Genomic DNA, 12,248 nt, shown 5'->3' on the forward strand with positions numbered 1-12,248 from the left:
TGATATGTTGAAACCGCCTTCTATTTCGGGTGGCTTCCTTGTGCTGGTGTTCCGGTTCTCATGGTTTAGGGATGTGTGCATACCTGGCTGTGATCACAAGGGCCAGACATAGAGTGTGTGTCAGGGTGAGAGACGGGGAAGGCGAGGGGCTGTCAGGTGTCGTGCTTGCCAAGGGAGGGAAAGTGGAGCATGGAAAGGTGATCGGCAGTAATGCAGAAAAGGTGTCTGCATGCGATATAGTCTCCTGGAGCCAGGCAACGGGACCGTTACCAGCCCTGAGCATGGAGGCGTGCCTCATCCCAGGGCTTTGTGAGTGCCGAGCTGTGGGCCAAGCTGTCCAGCAGTCGAGCACTGCCCAGCATCTGGGGGGTCGGCTGTGTGGCAGCAGCGACCTTGGGGGTGGTGGGAGGGTGCCCAGCTGGGACCCCACATGTGCAGTCCCACCAAGAGTCTCTCCTACACCCTCCCACATTGTCACTCACACAGATACAAGCCCAGGCAGAGCTGTCAGCCAGCCTTGAATGCTTGTTGTTTTAAAGCCTGGGCTGTAGCCAGTTTTGGAATTCTGACAGGTGGAGTAGACAGAAAATGAGTGGGTAGGGCTGGGGCACAGGTAGTTGTACCTGAGAAGCTGATGCTGCTCAAAGGACCCGGGTTGTTAGAAGTCCAGGTAGCAAACATGCTGGTGGCAGGGTTGGAGGGGGCAGTAACTGGCAGAAGCAGGGGTCTCTAGGGTGGGGCACACATGCTCCAGGCCTGCTGCTACGTTCCATTTGTGAAAAATCAGAGTGTGCTAGGGGTGCGCAGTTTTCTGTATTTGCAGTGTTCTATTGAAATAGAAAGGTTTTGGAGTTTTTTTAAGTGACACCTTTAAAAAAACAGGGCTTGTCCTTCAGAAATGATGAGCTCATGGCACTGAGAACCCTTGCAGACATTCCCAGGGCACCCATCCACCTCAGCTTTCCAGCACAGTCTACCCCTTGCCTGGCACCAAGAATGCTCTGTAGGCCATGCCTGGTAGCTGTGTTCCTGGCGCTGACTCGCTGACTTTGATTTCCATTAAAATTCCTTCATTGCACGCAGTTCACCTCAGGCTGGGTACCCGGCTCTGCTGGTGCTGTCTCTGCAGAGCAGAGAGAACCACGTGTCCACACAGGTGGGACCTGTTGGAGCTGAGGTGTTGCCTTTGGTCAGCCCCCTGGTTCGGCTGGTAGCACTCAGGCTGCCCCCTGCCCCTGTTCCAAGGAGCCTGACCTGCATCACGGGCCCCTCCCAGTCGCCCACACAGGCTGGAGGTGTGGGGTGGGCCTGCTGCTGACGGCTGGCCTCTGTCCTTCCAGAACAAGCATTGTCTGCTGGAGGCTGGAATCAGCTGCACCAAAGACTTGATTAAGTCCAGGATTTATCCCATTGTACTCTTCGTCCGGGTGTCAGAGAAGAACATCAAGAGATTCAGGTAGGGCTCCAAGACCCCCCAGGGGCCGTTCAGTGCCCCCACCTCTCACTCTCACCCCGCCAAGCCTCTGGGGTTCCCACTGAGAGCATCTGGCTGCCTTGATCCCCCACTCATCCCTTTAGCAGTTCCCTCCTGAGTGCTGGGCTGTGACCCAGGGTGGAGACAGTGACATGCAACACCAAGCATGTCCGTGGACAGGCAGTGGGAGGGACAGGTGGGCACTGCAGGACCCAGTGGTCGGGGAAGCCAGCACCGGAACACACCCACTGTAGTGAGGGTGGACCGGCAGAGGGCATGGTGGGCGCCCAGACCCCAAGGCAAGGACAGCGCAGAGGGGGCCAGTGTAGGGGCAGAGAGGTGAGGGGTGACTTTGCAGCCGAGGGGGGCTGTGTTGGCCGCAGGAAGGATGGGACATTCCATTCTGAATGAGATGGGACCACTGAAGGATTTGAGCAGAGGAGTGACATAATCTAAAGCAGGGTATAGAAGGCTCCCTCTGGCCACCATGTGGAGACAAGCCATGTGTCAACCCAGGCAGTTGCTGGGACCTGGAACCTGTCAGGCAGGTGGTGAGGAAGCATCCAGTTCTGTTCAAGGTCAAGCCTGTGTGATCTGTTGGCAAGTTAGTCGTGGGGTTCGGCAGAATGAGGAACTGAGGATGACACAGAGATGGGGGCCTGGCTCTCAAGCAGCATCATCTCCAAACCCACCTTCCTCACACACGGCTGTACCTGAGACCAAGAGAAGTTAGGACACCCCCCGTTTCAGCAAACACTGAGTGCTAACTGAGCATCAGGCACACCAGGGAACCCATGGATACCCAACAAGACAGAGGTCTGCACCCCACCTCTGCACAGGTATCCTGACAGCCACTGTCCAAACAGCAGCAACGAACAAGTGTTGGCGGCGAGGTGGAGAAATTGGACTCCTGGGTCACTGCTGGTGGGAATGTAAAATGGAGCCACTCCTGTGGAAGGCAGTGTGGAGCAGCCTCAAAGTATTAAAAATAGAGCCACCATTTGAACCAGCAATTCCAGATCTGGGTGTAAACCCAAAAGAATTGGCAGCAGGGTCTCAAAGAGATATTTGCTCACCCATATTCACAGCAGCGTAATTCGCAGTAGCCAATAGGTGGAAGCAACCCGAGTGTCCATGGACAGATGAATGAACACAATCAGCCTTAAAAAAGGAGGGAATCGCAGCTCTGCTGCAACACAGATAAGCCTTGAGGACCCTATAGGCTGAGGAAGATAAGCCAGATGCAGGACAAACCGCGTGCCTCCACTTCCATGAGGTCCCTGGAGGAGTCACCCAGAGACAGGGTGGGTGATGGGGGACAGAGGGGGTAGGGAGTTAGTGTTCGTGTATATATACGAGTTTCAGTTTTGCAAGATGGAAAGTTCTCGAGGTTGTACAATGATGTGAGTAAACTTAACACAACTGAACAGTACACATAAAAATTGTCAAGATGGAAATTGTGTCTTACGTATATTTCACCACGATTAAATTTTTTACAATCCCCACCTCGGAATTTCCATAATGAGCAGTGCATGAGGCGGCAGACGCTATGGAGAAACGGCAGGCAGGGGGGTGGTCCGTGGGGTGGGGAGGAGTGCCTGGCAGGCCCCGGACTGCCTCCCGAGGCTCCCAGGAGCCCCTTCTCTCCCTCGCCCTCTGTCCACAGGAAGGTGCTGCCGAGGCCCGAGACCGAGGAGGAGTTTCTGCGCCTGTGCCGGCTGAAGGAGAGGGAGCTGGAGGCCCTGCCCTGCCTGTATGCCACGGTGGAGGCCGACATGTGGGGCAGCATGGAGGAGCTGCTTCGCGTCATCAAAGACAAGATCGGCGAGGAGCAGCGCAAGACGGTGTGGGTGGACGAGGACCAGCTGTGAGCGTGCACCTGCATCCCAGCGGGACTCGGGGGCGGTATCTGGACCCCCAGCAGTGTAGCGACGGCATCCTGTGGCCCACAGAGCTGCCCTAGCCCAGGGGCTCCCCTACCCAGTTATGGGGCCCCTCCAGGGAACCCCAGGGGGAGGATGCAGCTGTGGGGACACACTCAGGAGGGAGCAGGGGGCCATTGTCCCCTCAGGGCTGGCCCAGCTGAGTCGTCCTGCCCTGCTGGCATTAGCAGGAGGCAGGGCCCCACAAAGGACACAAAGCCAGGCCCGAGGTCAGCAGCCCCTCAGGAGCCAGAGCAGCAGCTGAATGTAACGCATGGAACAAGTGTGCTATGGAGGGCAAGGACCCTGAACACCAGGGCACCACCGGCCCTCGGGACACACGATATGCACATTCCCAGGCAGGACAGATGGGGGTGGAAAGGGAAGCATGCCATGCTATTATTTTTCTTGCATTAAAATTTCTCCATTTCCTTGTTTTCAACCTTTTTTATTAAATTTACTAGTTTGCAGGTGTTTTCATTTCTTGCAACTTTCCTGACCTGCAAACCACCCCAGAAAGCTTAGTTCAGACCCTGTGTCACATGTAGGGTGAAGGTAGGGTGACAGTACATCCAGTTTTCTGAGGATGGTCTTCATTAGACCTGAATTTGGCCTTTACTTAATAGCAGCCCCATTGGTTAAGATGCATGATGATTTGAATGGTAAAATATACCATCGCTCTGGGAAAGGCCCAGCTTTTCATAGGTGCTTGGAAGGTCTTGCTGTTTATTCCCCTGCACCTCTGACTCCCACCCTGAGCAGGCCGCCTTACTGAGCTCTTCACCTGCATGTTCTCCACTCTGTGCACGGAGTGTTCCTACATGCAGCCTCACTGCATCCTTCAGCTCAGGAGGTAGCATGTGCAGGAAGCCCTCTGGGGGTTTGCTTGCCCTGCCCAGAAGCTGCCCTCCACAGCAGACAGTAGAGACCCTGTGGATTCTAGAACCACTCTTAATGCCCCCTTAATGTAGACTTTCCAAGTTTGGGCCCAGTGGGGTTCCAAAGCAGACCAGGTCACCTGGCACCATCCTGAATATTCAGTAGTTGGTAGGTCCAGTTGAGGTCTGTGTTTGTGGAAACTGTGGGTGTTGCTGTGTGCACATCTAAAAGACATATTTCCCAGCCTCCCTTACAGCTGCAGTAATCACAGAAATGTAAGGCAAGTTTGGAGGAGAGACAAAGCAGATAAACAGCCCTCCTTCCAGTTTCCTGCCTGGGATACAGATGTAATGGCTGGAGCTCCAGCAGTCATCTTGGATCTTGAGGTGACCTTAAAGGAACCCTACACAGAGCGTACGTGGTGGAGCAGAAAAACAGAAGGAGCCAGAGGCACTGATGACACTTCAGAGCCCAGGACTACTGCTTGGGTTTCCTTTACATGAGGCTGAGATAAACTTTTATCTTGTGTTAAATGGCTATATCAGTTTTCAGTTACTTGGGGCCTGAAGCAATCCCTAACAGAGGTAGGAGCAACCCTTAGTTTCAAATCCCATGGGCATGAGTTGATCCTCTGCTAGGTTTTTGCCACATGTTCAAGATACGAATTATGTGAATAAAAACCTCTTAAATAATCTCATCTAAAAAAACAATAACTGCATGTCCTGCAGCATTTTCTAGCATTTTGGCCCTTAGAAGTCAAACTGGCACCACAAAGCTCCAGGAAGTGTGAGCTGGAAGAGAGTAGTCCTAGGAAGGGGCCTGGTCTGCCCGCCTCTGTGATGACCCACCTCTGTGCCACTGGGATCGGTGTTTGTCAGGAACAATGACACCTTTACTAATAAAAAAGATCCCTCTAAGAGCCAGTAGGCGATGCTTCTTTCTCTAAAACTGCCCCCAGAAACAAGTTGTATGTTCTGGGTCTGGAGAGGCCAGGATTCTGAGGCCCAGCTGTGGTTACTCGGGGCCAGATGAGCTGCCACAGGAGGCGTGAGAGCTGGAAGATTGTCTGCTTCCATCTTGTTAGAGCTCTAAGTTAAGCAGTAAATTTTCCCCAAGTATAGGCGATCGTGTTTCCACTTAGAAACAGCACTTCCTTGTAAAGTACTGAGAGCCAAGGGGACAGACGACACTGGAGAAGAGCCCCAGAGCCAAAGGTCTGCTGATCTATTTATATTTATTTATTTAACTTAGGGAATCACAGGCTTATGCAGAATAACCAAACTCGCAGCTTGCATCTAATTTGGGGGCTGGTGGGGTCAGGGAGAGGCAAAGAGAGGCTAGGCATGGTGAAAGGTATCTGAATTTGTGGGGGTCTTTTCCTCCCGAGTCATTTTAACCAGGCTGCAGAATGCAGAGTTGCACGGTTGTATATATGGCTGTAAGACAGGGTGGGAAGAGAAGGTTAGGAATGAGGTTTGTGTTCTGGGTGGATCAACCATGAAGTTGAGGGCACCCAGGGAGTCAGTCCATAGGAAGACTTCAAAGGAGCCCCCTGACATCACGCGCTGGAGCTCCTGGCTCCATCAGCTGCCAAGAGCCCCAAGATAGGGAGGAAAGGGGCCTGAGTGGGACTGGGTGGTGAGGTACAGCACAGCACTCTCTGCCGAGCCTGCTGTGGCTCGAGTTACCGTGCCCGCTGTGGCTCGAGTTACCACGCCAGAGGCTGCAAGCACATCAGGGTTTTCCTGTGGAGCCAACCCAGAGCTGAGCAAGGCTGCCTGAGACAGCCAGTGGGGCCCCAGGCTCTGCAGAGGATCCTGTGCCAGGCTGATAACACCAAGGAGGATGGCTTGGCCTCCCTCCAAGGACCGCAGACACGGCTCAGAGCCCCAGAAACTGTGTTCTATGTGTGGACCAGTACTTCACTGGGGAGAAAATCCCAACTTCCCCAGATGCCCAAGGGGTCCTGTGATCCCCAGGATGAGACAAATACCAGCCCAACTTGTTGAGTTCCTGCCTAGAGCCAACACTTGGTCAGTTTTCTTTTGCATACTGATCCCACAACTTCTCCATTTTATGCAAGAGAAAACAGGTCAAGTAACTTGGCAAAGGTCCTGGGAGCTGGCGACTTGCTAACTCAGACAGTCCACGAATCTTCCAGTTCAGAGGTGCCGCTGGGGACTTGGCAGCGGTGTCACACCCCTCCCCTGCTCTCCCAGGGGCTGGCGAGTGGCTGGTGTCCAGGGCAGTGGCTGGCTTAGTTGCAGGACGATCAGACCGAGAGGACGTGGCTTTCTTCTCTGGCTGAGGCAGCACGCTCGAGCCCCAGCAGCAGCGGAGCAGGCCCTGGTTTCCACCCAGCCAGGCATCCATGGCGGGGAGGCCCCGAGAGGGAACCATCTTTGAGCCCTGGCACCAGGCCACCATGCTGCCCTCAGAGCCACTGCCTGAGGGCCTCCCTTCCCGTAAGGTTGGCATCCTTCCCCCAGGCCTGCTTCGCTCCCTCCTCTACATTTGTCTTTGGCAGTCCTGTCAAGGTCAACCAGGATGCAAGGGCTGCCCCGCAGGAGACCGGGCTCCCAGCACCTGCTCCAGCCCCTCTTATTACCCTGAGTTCCTCAGGGCTTCCGACAACTTCCAGAAAGCCCGGACCCCGTGTTCTGGGGCTGGAACCAGAGAAATCTCAGGAAAAGGACCCGCACCAGCTGAGGCTAATCGTCGGCTTTTAGTTTCAATTTCAAACCCCAGGAACCCAAACCAAAATCAACCAGAAGTGCCCACCCCACCCCCCACCCCTGGCCTGGCCAGCTTGGTGTCCTGGGCCCACATGTTCCCTCTGGCCACCAGGCTGCCGGGTGTAGCTGGGGCATGCAGGAAGAGAGACCCTGAGAACAATTCTGACTGTGTGGGGCTGTCACCAGATTGAACGAAGCCACAAGTGTGGAACACCTGCCTGGCCGTCCCCCAGGCCAGCCGCACAGAGCTGGGACCTTGGGGAGAGGCTTCACAGGACACTGCCATCTGTAATCTGGAATGTCTGGAATCTGGAATCTGGAATTTCTAACAGGTAAAATACAGAGTTCAAAGGTCATCCATGTAAAACCCCCCTCTCTCCCCCGCCACACAAGAAACCACTTTGATTGGCCTGCATGTGCCTCCTGGGCCCCCTGCACAGACAGGGTGGACAGCCCCTGCCCCATGCTGCATGGCGGGCTGCACAGTCTTCACACTGCCCTGTAACCGGCTTTTCTGTGCCTGAAGCATGTAGCTTGGGGCTCTTCCCGTGTTCCTTTCCACGGCAGCCTGTGTTCCGTCTGGCCGTGCCATCCTCCCTCCAGCCAGCCCTGTGGTGACAGGTGTCTGAGTTGCCTCCAGGCGATGGCTGTGCCTTGGCACCCTTGCCCAGTGTCCCTTCCCCTCACAGGTTAGGTGGCACGGGCCACACTGCCACCTTGGACCTGTCCAAATGGCCTGGGGCACCGTGCCTGGTGCTCTGGTGAGGGCCTTTCCATTCGGGCCTCTCTGGCCCATAGGGGCTGATGCATGGGGACAACAGATGGCCCATTACACTTCCAGGCCCTGAGACCCTGATATCGGGAGGCTGCCTGTTGTTGCAAAGTGGTGTGCATGGTCCATGAGCATGGAGTTCCTCCCTGGGGTGGGGGCCATGTAGTGCTGGGACCCCTCCATCCCCACGAGCTACAGACTGAGCTCTCCTCCTATCCTCAGGGACACCAGTCCACAGAGGCCCAAAACCATATTGCCCCTTCACCCACTGAACTTGCCCCTCCATACCCCCTGACTTGGTCACTGAGCCAGAGACTTGGGTGCCAGGTGTCTGTCACTCTTTGTCTCTGTCTCTATCTCCCTCTATCTCTCTGTCTCTATCTCTACCTCTCTGTCTCTATCTCCCTCTGTCTCTGTCTCTCTATCTCTCTCTGTCTCCCTCTGTCTCTGTCTCTCAATCTCTCTGTCTCTGTCTCCATCTGTCTCTGTCTCTCTCTGTCTCTGTCTTTCTCACAGGAAACCACTTTGATTGGCCTGCGTGTGCCTCCTGGGCCCCCTGCACAGAGCTTTCTGTCTGTCTCTATCTCCCTCTGTCTCTGTCTTTGTCTCCCTCTGTCTCTGTCTTTCTATCTCTCTCTCTGTCTCCCTCTGTCTCTGTCTCTCAATCTCTCTGTCTCTGTCTCCATCTCTCACTGTCTCTATCTGTCTCTGTCTCTCTCTGTCTCTGTCTTTCTCACACACGTGTGTCACCATGTCCTCAGTCACTTCGTCCTGTTGACTAAACTCTCAAGTCCCTCCCGAGTCTGTTCACTGCTCCCTGGTCCCACAGCTGCCTCACGGGTCCAGGCAGACCTCGTCACTCAGTGGGTGACCAGGACACCCCCATGCCACACATACCACACATACCACACCTAAGCACATCAGTCTTCTTGCTTTTCTCCTGGCTTATGTGGCTTCACACAAGCTGTTCCTCTCCTCTGAAATGCTGTTCCCTTCACTCTGCCTGATTAACTGCTCATCCATCAGGTGTCAGCGGAACTGTCACCTCCAGGGGAGGAGAGCCTTCTCTGTCCTGAGCTGAGGTACACACCCCTGTCTCAACAACCCTCATCAGCCCACATTGGAATGACCCTTTTGATTTTCTTTACCTCTTGACTATGAGCTTTACAGTGGTAGAGAGCAAGACTGTCTCATCCATCCCTCACCCCCAGTGCCTGGCTACTGTCCGGCTGCTGGGATGGACGTACAGGTATGTATGTCATCGCAAGGCCCCTGGAGTTGCCCTGGGTCCAGCAAAAATGTAAACGAGTGAAGTGAACCAGAATAATACGATAGGGACAGGTGGGGACCATGGCAAATTGGCAAGCACATAATTCATCTAAAAAGGACAGTTGGAAGTCAGCCCCAATGGCTTTGTGCCATGTAGGAAACAAGCCCTGTCTTACCAGATCTTTTAATTATTCAAGAGAACTGTTGGCTTTCCTCTTTGGGCAAGTCACCTCATTGTTACAAGATGGCTGCCGTACCTCCACGCATCACATCCTCACATTCTGGTACCCAAAGCAAGAAGAAAGGGTCTGTCCTTTATCATGGCAGAATGCCTTTCCCAGCAGCTTCCAGTAGTCCTTCCCCAGTGTCTCATTAACTGATACCAAGTCACAAAACCATCTCAGGCCTATGCACGCTGTCATTCAAACATAGAGAAAAGGACTGGTGTTTATGGGAGCAAACTACAGCATTTGACACGGGAGCTTATCTAGGTGGTGTGGCCTGTTCGAGAAGGTAACATTCGAGCAAGGGCCTCAAGTAAATGACAACATATGCAAAGATGTGGGGCAGCAGCATTCAAGCAGGAAAAACAGCAGGTATGAAGATCCTGAGGCAGGTACAGAAGCCTATTCCAGTTGACTCAAGAGAACAGGAGGGAGGGGTGTGTGATGAGGTGCCTTGCCCTCCCCCTGAATTCTGTGGGCCTGCTCAACTGCTTTCCGCCGGCCTCTCCCCCTGAGGAGGGCTCTGCCACTCCCATTCTTGGGGCTTTTATGTAGGTGAGAGCAAGAGAGGCCCTTGGGCCAGCACTGAGGTAGAGCTTGGGCGAAGTTTTTCAAGAGAGGAGGAAGCAGCTGTGGTGAGACTTCGGTGGGAGGGTAAAAGGACATATTTTACAGTGTTAGTGGGAACAATGTGTTTGCTTCATAACATTTAAGAAACACGCATCTCGGAATTCCTTTTTTGGTTTCCAGACTGTGTTTCTTGGCTTCAGGTATTTTTGAGAGACTGCCCTTGGGTCACATCTTCAGAGGCACTGAGAATATCTGTAGCCAGAGAGCAGCCAGGCCGTGTAGGATGGAGAACCACCAGAATCGAAGGCAGGCGGGTGGCACTGGGGGATGGGCATGCTGAGGGTGCCCAGCCAGAGCCAGCAGTGGTACGTTCACAGCATGGGAATTAGCGTAAGTCAGGAATGGGGGCTCTCTGCCCCCGGAGAGCGGGCTGTGGGACATTCACCAGCATGCCTGTCTGCCTGTCCCCAGACTGTGGGCCTCTGCTTCCGTCTCCTCTGCCTCCCAGCATGCCAGGTTCTCACTGTCTGGGAGTCACTCATCATACACTTGGCCTCCATGTTTCAGGACCAACCGACCAGCTCCCAGGTGTCCTCCCAGGTCCCTGCGGAGGGAGAGATCTGTTTGGACCAGCCTGTGTCAGGCACCCTCCCCCACTTTGAGCATCTGCAGGCACAGGCAGGTGGGGCTGGGGGCTGGCTATCCACAGAGAGAGGCCATGGGTGGAGATGGGAAGGCACACCCCCTTCCACAGGCCCCAAAGGCCCTCCCTGCCCTATAATTCCCACTTTGTTCATGGCCTTAACCTTTGGAGAAGAAAAAAATCCAAGAGAGCCATCACAGGGGTAATTTTCCACTTGGCGGCTTGAGGAGGCAGCTGGGGAAAGGGCAGAATGCGACGGCACCTCTCATGACCTTTCTTTGGCTCACGCAACTTTTCTCCCGATCCAATTGTTTCATTGAATTTTTATGCATTAAAAAAAAGTCATAAACCCAATGCAGAGGTCACCTTCACCTACAGGGCTCATGGGGGTGTCTGGGGAGCTGGGCGGAGCTGGGCTCCTCCTAAGGGGGCAAAGCCCTCCCCCGCTGCAGCTTGGGTCAGGGATGCGGTTGGCCCAGCCTGGGTCAGGGATGCGGGTGGCCCACCCTGGCAGCGCTGTCCCCACCCTAGCAGCTCCCCCCGTCCCCTTCTCCCCACAGCACATGGCCTCTCGTTATCAGATCTCTGCCAATGAACAGGAGCAGCTGCCGTGGAACTGGGAGCTGCTCCACGCAGGCCACCCTTCCTGCTCTCACGTGGATTCTCCATCACATTCCATTAGTATTGTCACGTGTGAGCTTCAGAAGGTGAGCTGGGCAGGAATTGCCCTTTCTCTTCACTTTGAGGCCCCTGGACCGCCGACCTCAGAGAGGACCTCAAACCAGCCAGAGGGTGCCCACCCTGCAGAATGTGAGTGTGCCTGCTTCACACACAGGGTTTCGAAACCCAGTGCGGACATGTTCTGTAGCAGATACCACCCCCCACTTAATAGATGGGGAAACTAAGGCCCAGAGGGTTCTCAAGGCTGGGAAGGGGCAGAGCAGAGACAGGAAGAGGGAAACCTCAGGACAGGCCTCACAGAGACTCAGGGCTTCCCTGGGGCAGGCTCCCTCTAGGGGTAGGGGTCAAGGTTAGACAAAATTCAGAAAGACTGGAGTGCCCAGGTCCCCAGGGAGGGGGGAGTAGTGTTGAGGGGGCCTGTGGGAGAGGCCGCAGTTACTGAGGGGCAGGTGGGGCTGCCTCCGTCCCTCCCTGTCCCCTCCCCCAGCCACTCACTGTGCTGGCCCCATGCTGCCCCTGGAGCCAGCAAAGACCTCTGCTCCCAGAAGTGCTGGCTGGGGTCCCTGCCTGGCCTTGCCCTCCCCTGCCAGGCAAGCCGGAAGTCAGGCTCAGTGCAGGCAACGCCGCAGCCCTGGGAGCAGGGAGATGGCTGAGAAGGGCTTTGACTTTGGTTTGTTTAGATACTAAAATTAGCTGCTTGTGAATGAGGGGGCAGAGAGTTCACGCCCCTCTCGGCATAGGCTGCTGCGAAACCCCAGGTGCCTGTCTAAAAATTGCATTGAAAGTTTCCAAGCTGGTGGGGCTGACTGGAAATGAATCTCGAAGGCTGGAGTTTCTTTCTTTCCCATCACATGTCACTTCGGCTCCAATCTTGTTTTGACCAACACCACATGTCTCCCCCAGCTTGTCTGATGGACATGAATGTAGGAATGAGGCTGTGAAGTTGTTTGCTTCTTTGCATGTGTGTGTGTGTGAGAGAGAGAGAGAGAGGGAGAGAGAGGGAGGGAGGGAGGGAGGCACAGAGAGAAGCAGAGACCTCAAGTAAAAGCCCATTAGCTCCAGACTGGCTCTCACCTCCC

The 12,248-nt window shown here is 54.7% G+C and overlaps 1 protein-coding gene and 1 long non-coding RNA gene across 6 annotated transcripts in view; one reads left to right on the forward strand and one right to left on the reverse strand.

Moving 5' to 3' along the window:
* CARD11 (caspase recruitment domain family member 11) overlaps positions 1–4,945 on the forward strand; it is a 100,945-nt gene extending 96,000 nt beyond the window's left edge. For 4 of the 5 annotated variants that reach the window (XM_036933039.2, XM_036933038.2, XM_036933041.2 and 1 more), the window contains 2 exons: positions 1,341–1,456; positions 3,141–4,945. In XM_036933039.2, the coding sequence (XP_036788934.1) occupies positions 1,341–1,456; positions 3,141–3,345 (321 nt within the window). In that variant the 3' untranslated portion in view covers positions 3,346–4,945. The other variant, XM_036933042.2, reaches the window with a different exon arrangement.
* A 5,053-nt stretch (positions 4,946–9,998) lies between these two features.
* On the reverse strand, positions 9,999–11,825 carry LOC130685154 (uncharacterized). Its single transcript, XR_008999532.1, has 2 exons — positions 11,665–11,825; positions 9,999–10,449 (listed from the first exon to the last, which is right to left on the reverse strand). It is a non-coding gene; the product is annotated as an uncharacterized LOC130685154 (long non-coding RNA).
* Between the last annotated feature and the right edge of the window lie 423 nt (positions 11,826–12,248).

The sequence above is a fragment of the Manis pentadactyla genome, chromosome 10 (genome assembly GCF_030020395.1).
Source record: "Manis pentadactyla isolate mManPen7 chromosome 10, mManPen7.hap1, whole genome shotgun sequence".
Classification (NCBI taxonomy): domain Eukaryota; kingdom Metazoa; phylum Chordata; class Mammalia; order Pholidota; family Manidae; genus Manis; species Manis pentadactyla.